This window comes from Carlito syrichta, unplaced genomic scaffold (assembly GCF_000164805.1).
Source record: "Carlito syrichta isolate Samal-C Ts95f unplaced genomic scaffold, Tarsius_syrichta-2.0.1 Scaffold307214, whole genome shotgun sequence".
NCBI classification, from domain to species: domain Eukaryota; kingdom Metazoa; phylum Chordata; class Mammalia; order Primates; family Tarsiidae; genus Carlito; species Carlito syrichta.
Window position 1 is genome coordinate 699,374 of NW_007251310.1, and position 11,081 is coordinate 710,454.

At 47.2% G+C, this 11,081-nt stretch overlaps 1 protein-coding gene across 2 annotated transcripts in view; it reads left to right on the plus strand.

Annotated features, from left to right (window-relative positions):
- The first annotated feature begins 3,098 nt into the window (after positions 1-3,098).
- ACYP1 (acylphosphatase 1) overlaps positions 3,099-11,081 on the plus strand; it is a 14,218-nt gene continuing 6,235 nt past the window's right edge. The window contains exons 1-2 of one of the 2 annotated variants that reach the window (XM_008064160.2): positions 3,099-3,114; positions 4,235-4,326. In XM_008064160.2, the coding sequence (XP_008062351.1) occupies positions 4,243-4,326 (84 nt within the window). In that variant the 5' untranslated portion in view covers positions 3,099-3,114; positions 4,235-4,242. Of the gene's footprint in view, positions 3,115-3,787; positions 3,870-4,234; positions 4,327-11,081 lie in introns of those variants that run through there. The other variant, XM_008064159.2, reaches the window with a different exon arrangement.

Genomic DNA, 11,081 nt, shown 5'->3' on the forward strand with positions numbered 1-11,081 from the left:
GGCTCAGACAATCCACTCACCTCAGCCTCCCAAAGGCGCGGGATTACAGGCTGAGCCACCGAGCCCAGCTAGCATGGCATTTCTACCCTCAGATTAGGTTCAGCCTACCTTTCCAGCCCTGCCTCCTTAATAAGCCTGAGTCCAGCCTAATTGGTCTCAACCCTGGCTATGCATTAAGACAACTTGGAAAGCAATACGTGGGGGCAAGCCCTGGGCGTGTGTGTGCATGTGTGCGTGTGTGTGTGTGTGTGTGTGTGTGTGTATACATATATATGTGTATATATATATATATATATATATTTTTTTTTTTTTTTTTTTTTTTTTTTAGTTGGAATCTCACTCTGTCACCCAGGCTGGAGGGCAGTGGCACTCCACTGCAGCCTCAACCTGCTGGGCTCAGGCAATCCTTCCACTTCAGACTTCCAAGTAGCTGGAACTACAGGCATGTGACATCAAGCCCAGACAATTTTTTTTTTGTATTGTAGAGACAAGGTCTCACCATGTTGCCTAGGCTGATCTTGAACCCCTGGGCTCAGACAGTCCTCTCACCTCAGCCTCCCAAAGTGCTGGGATTACAGGCATGAGCCACCATGCCCAGCTAGGCATCAGTATTTTTTAAAACTTTCCCAAAGGTCCTAATGTGCAACCAAGACTGAGAAACCCTAATCTAGTCACAGCTGACCACCTACTCCCTCACCTTAGTGCTGCTACCTTACCCTCTGCTCCACGAATTGGGAAGTGATGGAACACAGCATCTATGGGACTGGACCCTGGACTGACTGCCTGGAACCAAATCCCACCTCCATCACTTGCTGGTTATGCTTGTGTAACCCTGGATTAAATGCTGCCTCTTCCCAGCCAGAATTAATCTCTTTGCCCCTTCATAATATGAGCTCTCAATCTGGAATGAAGTTACTATCTGTGAATTTCATTGTCATTATTTGCATGCTTATTTGTCCCTTACACTCAATTAAAAACTCTTTGCGGGCAAGCGTGACATATTCATCTTTGTATATTCTACAGTGTCTCCTATTAGACACTCAGTAGATTGTGAATCCTGTAGAGAAACTGTTATTTTTCATGTATTTTTTACTCCTGGCTAGCTGGGAGAAGTGAATTCTAGAGAAAGGAACCCTGCCAGCCAGGTATTGTGTTTAGCGAGGCTTCCAAGCACAGCACCCGGTCAGCCCACTCACCACTCCCGCCTCCCAGCCCTGGGGTTCCATGATCCTGCAGGAAATGGACGCTCCCTCTGTGGTGGAAACTAGTGGAGTGATGGCTTTCCATGGCTACCACAGCCAACCCATGTCGCCTTGCCAAGGTGGCCACCCTGGCACGTTCACACAGGGGGTCTGAGGTATGGGTCATGAATGTGAGTGGTCCACAGAGGACCAGTAAGTACTGCAGTTTTCCTTCATACACATTGAAAGGACATAAGATGGTGTCACTATACCCAATGAGCAGCCATTTTAATATTGCCTAGCTCTGTCATATTTCTCTAGCAGTTCATTTTAACTTACCCTCTAATCACTAGCCAAGGACAGAACCAATTCCTCAGAGGCAGTTATTGATAATTGTTTTACTACCCTCTCCCCAGCTTGTTTTGTAATAATTAGCTTTTCTATTCCAAGTATTTGCATAAGAAACAAGTTAAGCTAATCAGCCCTTCATGACCTTTGTGACAGACCCCATCAACTGGCAACTGTCATGTGACTAACCCACCCATCTGCCTGCTGTCCATCATCCAGATGTCAGTACCCGTGTTTACCTGACCCCTTCGTGATGACATAGAAAAGACCACCACCCAATCACTGTAACGACCTGCCCCCCATCAAAGAGAAAGTTTTTATTTTATTTTATTTTTGAGTTGGAGTCTCACTTTGTCGCCCAGGCTGGAGTGCAGTGGCATGCACAGGGCCACCACAGCCTCGACCTGCTGGGCTTAGGCAATCCTTCTGCTTCAGCCTTTCAAGTAGCTGGAACTACAGATGCACGCCACTACACCCGGCTAATTTTTTGATGTATTGTAGAAATGAGGTCTTACCAAGTTGCCCAGGTTGGTCTCGAACCCCCGGGCTCAGGCAATCCTCTCGCCTCGACCTCCCAAAGTGCTGGGATTACTGGTTGAGCCACTGTGCTAGGCCCAAAGAGAAGGTTTAAAAGCATTCGACCTCAAGCAGCCATTGGCCATTGCTTTCCCTAAGTGCTGGCCAGAACTGAGTGAGCTTTCTGAAAGGCAAATTGAATAAAGTCACTTCAAAAGAAAAAAGTTCTGGCCAGGCCGTGTGTTCTTTGAGCTATGGCCGCCATGTTTTCTTAGCTTTGGCCCCCTCTCCTACCTTGGGGAGTGAGTCCTTTCCCTCTGTCTCTAATTTACTTTTTGTTTTGAATAGAAATCTCACTCTTGCCCAGGCTGGAATGCAATAGCACACTCACAGCCACTGCAGCCTCGACCTGTCAGGCTCAAGGTGATCCTTCCACCTCAGTCTTCCAAGTAGCTGACATGTGCCACCACAGCCAGCTAATTTTTTTTTATTGTAGAGAAGAGATCTCGCCATGTTGCTCAGGCTGGCCTTGAACCCCTGAGCTCAGGCAATCCTCTAGCCTCAGTCTCCCAAAGTACTGGGATTACAGGCTTGAGCCACCCTGCCCGGCTAATTTACTTTTAAAATAAACTATATTTTCGAATCTAACTTCTGTGCAATTCTTTGCATCTTACATGGCACTAGTTCTCAGACCACCCTCCCCTCCCCTTGTGAGGGTCTGACCTAACATTTTGAAGGCTCCGCTGGGATTGTGTTGTAACCTAACACACATCTTCATCAAGGGGGTGGCAGGAGTCAAAGGAGTCAAGTCCACTCTGATTTTAGCCATCCTGATTTTAGCCACAACTTCCCTTGACAATTCCCTTTTCCCAAAACAAATTCATGCCACTTGGTCATTTGCGTTAGAGCGCCTGATTCAGCTGTGATTCCAGAGCCTCGAGTTACTTTGCTTGTGCTCTATTAAGCGATGTGCTCAACTGTTGTTTGGTTTGAACACATTTGTGAGGTCGACTGGTGGGCAGCCTCCAGAAGCCCAGCCCAGAAGAAACCGCCTCCGTGGAGACTTCCGGTATGCTTAGCTCCCCTGCAGCCAATTCTTGATGAGGCAGATCCAAAACGGAGGGGTGTGGGGGTGTGTGGGGGGCAGAAAACTGGAGGAAAAAGAACAGAAAGGCCGTATATGTCCATATTCCATGTATTATTTGTGATGTTTAAGGGGTATTGTCTGCCAGGCGCGGAGGCTCCCACCTGTGATTCCAGCACTTTGGGAGGCTGAGGGGAGGATTGCCTGAGGCCAGTAGTTGGATACCAGCCTGGGCAGCATGGCAAGATCCCGTCCCTAAAAGAATAAAAGAAATGTATCCTCTGTCCCCACGTGCAGAATGTGAGCTTTCCAGGGCAGGAACCCTGTTTGCTTACTATGTCTCCTGTCACTGGGAGCGAATAACTGAATGCCATTCAGTTACGGAATGGCTGAATGGCTGAACGCATCCCCAGCGCTTCTTCGTCTGGGCCTTGTCCCCACAAGAACAGGCGAACCCGGGCCGAGTGAAGGGCGGGGCTTGCTCTGTGGCCGCCCAGCCGACCCCTGGGGGGGGTGATCCCCCTTCTGGCTAGCCTGGCTGCGGCGGCCTTGTCCTGAAGCCCCACCCTCTGGGCGGGCTCGGGGCCGAGCGCGTCTCTGATTGGCGGCCTGACGACGATGGGCACGAGCGACAGCCAAGGAGGAGCCGCACTCCTGACTTCCGGGCGGGCTGTTGGCACGGGAGCGGCCGTTGGCTGGGGGCTTCAGCGGGTCTTGGTGGCCGAGCGGAGACGCGAGGGGTGAGCCGGGTGGGGGGAGAGGAGGGGGGAGAGCCCGGCCGCGCGAGTCAGTTCGCGTAGGCTGGCATGTGGGTAGCAGGGGCCTGGGGCGCGAAGAGGGGGTCGGCTGGCGGGAGCGGCCGGCGTGGGTGCCGGTGGTGCCTGGGGAGCAGGTGAACCCCAAGACGCCTCGTGGGCGCGATCCGACCCGCCCGGCGTCACGCGGGGACCTCCCACAGACGCCTTCCGGTGCCGCCCCCAATGCCGAGTTCCGGGCCTGAGGTGGGAGGCAGCGTGGGGAGGCGGGGAGAGGGCAGGTGTGGCAGCTCCCTCCCAGGACCGGGTTCGGCCGGGCCCTCACTCTCGTGCTCTCCTGGTTCCGGCAGGTGCGAGCATGGCCGAAGGGGACACCTTGATCTCGGTGGATTATGAGATTTTCGGGAAGGTGCAGGGGGTGTTTTTCCGCAAGTACACTCAGGTAGGTGGAGACACACCTCGGTCCTGAGTGCGGGAGCAGAACGCGTTGGAGTCTCTGTCGCCCAGGCTGGAGTGCAGCGGCCCGCTCACGGCCACCGCAGCCTCAACCTGCTGGGGGCTCTCCCTCAGCCCCCTAAGTGACTGGAACCACAGGCGTGCACCACCATATCGGGCTACTTTTTTTGATTTAAGGTAGAGACGAGGTCTCGCCAAGTTGCCCAGGCTGGTCTCGAACCCCTGGGCTCAGGCAATCCGCCCGTCTTCGCCTCCCAAAATGCTGGGATTACAGGCATGAAGCCACCGCACCGGCAGGACACGCTTTTGACACGTGTGCCCGGCAGAAAGCGGGCTGCTTGGTGGCTGCTGGGCGAAGGTGGACGTGGAGCCCTGAGAACGGAAGCGCTGCGCGGTCGGTCAAAGTCACGTCGACGTCGGTTTCGGTCGCGTGAACGTCAGATTGCTGCTGCTGGTCTTTTGCACCAGTGGGGCCTACGCGCCTACACACGCAGACTGATGATCTGCGCTCTCAAGGGCAGTAGAAGTTTATCAGGGCTCTCTGCTAGGGCATCGTCAAACCAAGTCACAGCTCATGTAGCAAAGGTAGCCTGGCTGGACAGATGGCATTCGGGTGGACTGGTGACACGTGTGCCATTGCTTTCTCAGTAGCTGCTGCATTTTCTTCACACCGCTCTGATTTCTCCCACCTTCTCCCAGTTCTCCATTCAGTTCCTTTCTGTTCTTTTTGACTCTGAAAGAACATTTACTTTTTCTAGTTAAGTTTTTCTAATTAAAAATACTTTATCAGCTGGGCGCGGTGGCTCTCACCTGTAATCTCAGCACTTTGGGAGGCGGAGGCCAGAGGACTGCCTGCGCCCAGGGTTCAAGACTAGCCTAGGCAACATGGCGAGCCCTCATCTCTACAATAAGTAAAAAAATTAGCCAGGCGTGGCGGCGTGCACCTGTAGTTCCAGCGACCTAGAAGGCTGAGGCAGAAGGATCGCCTAAACCCAGCAGGTCGAGGCTACAGTGGCCATGAACGTCCACTGCACGCTAGCCTGGATGACAGAGTGAGACTGACCCAAAAAACAACAAACAAAAAACCACACTTTATCCATTCCAGAATAGGTAATGGTCACACTGGAAGTGGAGTCCGGCTTTCCTGCTCTTACAACTTGACCAGGACAGGGGCTGTGGATTGGTTGATGATGTCGGGTGGGGAGGCGTCCAGACTCTTACAGTGACAGAGGCTCTTTCTAGAGGCATCATGAGCCTTCAGTGTTACAATAGATGCTGCCTCTAAAGCAAGTCCCATGATCATCAGGGACTTCCCCCTGGTCCCTGGGCCATTATGAAAGTAGTATAGGAGAAAGGTGTGGGGGGAGGTGTGGGGGGAGGTGGGATCCCTGGAGATGGAAGCCATGTTGGCCTTCAACTGGCCTTTTCTAAGTGGCTTTAGATTCATTGTTAAAGAAAGAATATTTGGATCTGCCTTGCCCCTCCCCCAGGAGGGCCAGGACATGAAGATAATTTTATGGAGAGGGTTTCAGCTACTAGAGCGATAATGTTTGAGGGGATGAATAAACTGTTGGCAGCCTCTCCTTCTGCTGTAGAGTCACTTATCTTCCCTCAACGTGCGCACACAAATGCAATCTCAATTTCTCCTCTGCCTTCTCTAGGGAGGTATGGGTTTATTGCCTTCTCCATGTACCTCCAACCCCACAGATAAGGAGTTAGGCCTGCAGAACTTTTTAAGTATCACATTCCTGAGGCCATGGTATTCAGATTCAAGCCTGAATCTTTAAAATATAAATGTCAATTGTTAATGCCTTCTTTCTAATTATTTGCAAATCATTTCTTCCTTTTTCATACTCTTGGGAAGCGCCTGTTGAAAAAAGAGTTGCTGAAAGTCATAGCAAGAGCTTTGTTCCATTAGCTTTGCTACCAATTATGCAGGAAAAGTTCCCGTGATCTGGTGAACCGAGGTGACAGCTTCAAAGATTAATCAGAGTTGTTGAGAGAAAAGGACCAAATGGTGGTATATATAGCCCATCTTTCTCTACCTATCCCCCCCAAATTTAGAGATAGAATACAAGAATGCAAAAAAATTGCCATTTTTTCTTAATTTCACTCCCGTCTTATTCTTTGCTACTATAATCATTTAAATATGTATGTTTGTTTATTTATTTATTTCTTTATTTATTTTTGAGTTGGAGTCTCACTCTGTCGACCAGACTGGAGTGCAGTGTCACGATCTCGGCCACCACAGCCTCAACCTTCTAAGTAGCCAGAACTATAGGCGCATACTACCACACCGGGCTAGTTTTTGATTTATTGCAGAGACGAGGTCTCACCAAGTTGCCCGGGGGTCTTGAACCCGCGGGCTCAGGCAATCCTCTTGCCTCGACCTCCCAAAGTGCTGGGATTACAGGCTGAGGCACTGAGCCCTGCCTGTATGTTTATTTTAACAATTGTTTTGTTTTGCTATAGTCTGTTTGCATGTTGATATCATCTAGCCTCAGTGAAATTCCACCCCTCCTAGGAGTGTAGTGAATAAGAATACAGGAACTTTTTCAAAGTTGGAATATAATTCACGTCCCATAAAACTAATCCTTCTAAAGTACATAATTCAGGCCAGGCATGGTGACTCATGCCTATAATCCTGCACTTTGGGAGGTTGAGGCAGGAGGATTGCTTGAGCCTAAAAGTTTGAGACCAGCCTAGGCAACACAGCAAAACATTGCCTCTATCAAAAAAAAAAAAAATCTGGGTGTGGTGGTGTATACCTGTAGTCCCAGCTACTTGAGAGGCTGAGGTAGAAAGATCATCTGAGCCCAGGTGGTTGAGCTGCGGTGAGCTGTGATTGTGCCTCTGTACTCTAGTCTGGATGACAGAGTGAGACCCCCAAGTCAAAAAATAATGAAGTACATAACTTAGTGATTTTTTTAGTATATTCACAAAGTTGTATGCTAATTCCAGAACATTTTCATCATGCCAAAAAGAAGTCCTCTACCTGTTACCCCTCACTCCTCATCCCCCAACCCTAACAACCACTAACCTACTACTTTCTGTCTCTATGGATTTGCCTATTCTGGATGTTTAATGTAAATGAAATGATACAAATGTGACTTTTTTGTGTGTCTGGCTCCTTTCACTGAACATAATGTTTTCAAGGTTTGTCTATATTGTAGCATGAATCAATACTTTATTCCTTTTTATGACTGAATAAATACTCCATTGTATAGATATACCACATTTATTTGTTCATCAACTGATGGAAATTTGGGCTGTTTCCAACTATTTTTTTTCCAACTCCTCAACCTGCTGGGCTCCGGCGATCCTTCCGCCTCAGCCTTCCAAGTAGCTGGAATTACAGGCGCACGCTACCAAGCCCGGCTAATTTTTTTATTTATTATAGAGATGAGGTCTCACCAAGTTGCCCAGGCGGGTCTCGAACCCGCGGGCTCAGGCAATCCACTCACCTCAGCCTCCCAAGGCGTGGGATTACAGGCTGAGCCACCGAGCCCGGCTCCAACTTTTGACTATTATGAATAATGATGCTCTGAACACTTACGTACATACTTTTGTGTAAACCAGCAGTTCCCAACCTTTTTGGCATCAGGGACCAGTTTTGTTCATGATGATTTTCCCATGGACTGACGGAGGGGGGGATGGTTTCAGAATGATTTAAGCGCATAACATTTATAGTGTACTTTATTTCTATTATTATTACATTGTAATATATAATGAAATAATTATACAGCTTACCACACACAAAAAAGCACAAACAGAAGTGGTAAATAAAATATTGGGTAGTCCACGTGCGGACTAAAGTAAGTATCAAATTGGTCTGTCATCAGATGCATCTGTACAACTGAAGTGCATCGACTCATTTGCCACTCAGTAATAGGGTTTTGATATGAGTCTGCAAGCAATTTATTTTGGTCTTTGCACCCCATCGCTAATGTTACTCTGTAGTTGCAGTCACTCCCCAGCACTAGCATCACTGCCTCAGCTCTGCTTCACATCATCAGGCATTAGATTCTTATTAGGAGCGTGCAACCTAGATCCCTCGTGTGCGCAGTTCACTATAGGGTTTGCACTCCTGTGAGACTCTAATGATGTCGCTGATCTGACAGGTGGAGCTTAGGAGGTAATGCAAGCATTAGAAGTGGCAGTAAATACAGATGAAGCTTTGCTCAGTTTTGCTCACCTCCTGCTGTGCAGCCAGTTCCTGACAGATACCCGTCCATAGCCTAGGGGTTGGGGACCCCTATTGTAGACAATGCTTTCAGTTCCCTTGGGTATATATGCTGGGGAGTTGTCAAAAAAATGTATACACATTTTAGCCAGGCGTGGCAGCATGCACCTGTGGTTCCGGTTACAGAAGGATCATCTGACTGGGCAACAGCACTCTAGACTGGGCAACTTGAGACTCCAACTCAAAAAACAAAAAAAAGTATGCACATTTTAAGAGATATTCATTCACTAATCAGAAGTGTCTGGACACTGATGGTAACCACTTTGAGCACCTCTTTTAATTGCAGACATCAAACATGACTTGTATTCGTCTTTTGTCATTGGTATATATTATGATACTTTTAATACAGTTTTTTCCTTTCTTAAAACATATACCTTTTTTTAGCACCCTCTGTACTTAGGAGTCGCTTACTTGGTCATATGGTAACTCTATGTTTAACTTTTTGAGGAATTGCCAAACTTTTCCAAAACAGCTATACCATTTACGTTCTCACTAGCAATGTATGAGAATTCTTGTTTTCCCAGATCCTTGCCAACAGTTGTTACTTTTTTTATGTTAGCCATTATAGTGAGTGTGAAGTAGTATTTCATTGTGATTTTTGTTGTTGTTGTTGTTGTTTGTTTTGTTTTCAGGTATCAATAAATTTAAAAGAATTTAAGTCATACAAAGGATGTTCTCCAACCACGGTAGAACTACACTGCATATCAGTAGCAGAAAGATAACTGGAGAATCTCAAAATATTTAGAAACTATGTAACGTACTTGTTTTTAACATTGTGGAATACATACAATGTAGAAATAACATTTCAACCATTTTAAAAGGTACAGTTTAAAAGGTACAGTTCAGTGACCTTAACTACGTTCATGTGCTGCCTTTACCACCATTCACCCACAGAGTTCTTTTCATCTTGCAAAACTGAAACTGTGCCCATTACACACTAACTCGCTGTCCTTGCCTCGCAATAGCCATTGACATCATGATTCTACTTTCTCTATAAATTCGACTACTCTAGGAACCTTGTATACAGCATTTGCCCTTTTGTGACAGGCTTATTTTACTTAGCATAATGCCCTCAAGGTTCATAGATGTTACAGCATGTGTCAGAATTTCCTTTTTTTTATTGAGTTGAAGTCTCACTCTGTCACCCAGGCTGATGTGCCATGGCACACTCACGGCCAGCCATTGTCAACCAACTGGGCTCCAGTGATCCTTCCACCTCAGCCTTCCAAGTAGCTGGAACTACAGGCACATACTACCACACCTGGTTAATTTTTTATTTTACTGTAGAGATGAGGTCTCGCCAAGTTGCCCGGGCTGGTCTCGAACCCATGGGCTCAGGTAATTCACTCGCCTCAGCCTCTCAAAGAGCTGGGATTACAGGCTGAGCCACCGAGCCCGGCCCTAGAATTTCCTTTTGTAAAGTAAATAATCTATTGTACATGTATACTCTTAGTGTGGTTTTTATTTGTCTCCACCTAATGATTAATGGTGTTGAACATCTTTTCATGTGCTCATTGGCACATGGAAGGAGATATTTTATGTGTTACACATCTTCTTTGGAGAAATGTCTGTCCAAATCCTTTGCCCAATTTTTAGTTGAGTTATTTGCCACCTTTTATTGAGTTTGTGTATATATTCTGGATACTAGTCCCTTATCAGATATGTGATTTGCAAATATTTCTCTTATTCTGTAGGTTGTCTTTTCAGTTTCTTTCTCTTCTTTTGTAATTTTTTTTGAGTTGGAGTCTCACTCTGTCCCAGGCTGGAGTGCAGTAGCACACTCACAGCTACCCCAGCGTCGACAGCTGCCGGGCTCAAGCGATCCTTCCGCCTCAGCCTTTCAAGTAGCTAGAACTACGGGCGTTTGCCACCACGCTCAGCTAATTTTTTGGTTTATTGTAGAGGCGAGGCCTTACCAAGTTGCCCAGGTGGGTCTCGAACCCCTGGGCTCAGGCATTCCTCTCTCCTTGGCCTCCCAAAGTGCTAGGATCGCAGGCTTGAGCTGCTGTGCCCAGCTGAAGTACCAAAGTTTTTAATTTTGATGAAGTCAAATTTATCTGTACTTTTTTTGCTTGTGCTTTTTGTGTTATATCTAAGAAAACTTTAATCCAAGATCATGAAAGTTCATGTCTGTTTTCATAGTTTAAGGTCTTAGATTTAGGTCTTTGGTCCAGTTTGAGTTATTTTTTATGTAGTGTGAGGTAGGAAGTCCAACTTTATTCTTTTGTATGTGGATATATTTTTGTCCCAGCATCATTTGTTGAAAAGACTGTTATTTCCCACATTGATTTGTCATGGAACTCTTGTGAAAAAACAACTACTAAAATGTAAGGGTTTATTTCTGGACTCTCAGTTCTATCCCATTTATCTGTGTGCCTCAACTTTGTTCTTCCTTTTAAAAAAAAATTTTTTTGAGTTGGAGTCTCACTCCATCGCCCAGGCTGGAGTGCAGTGGCACGCTCATGGCCACCCCAGCATCAACCTGCTGGGCTCCGGCG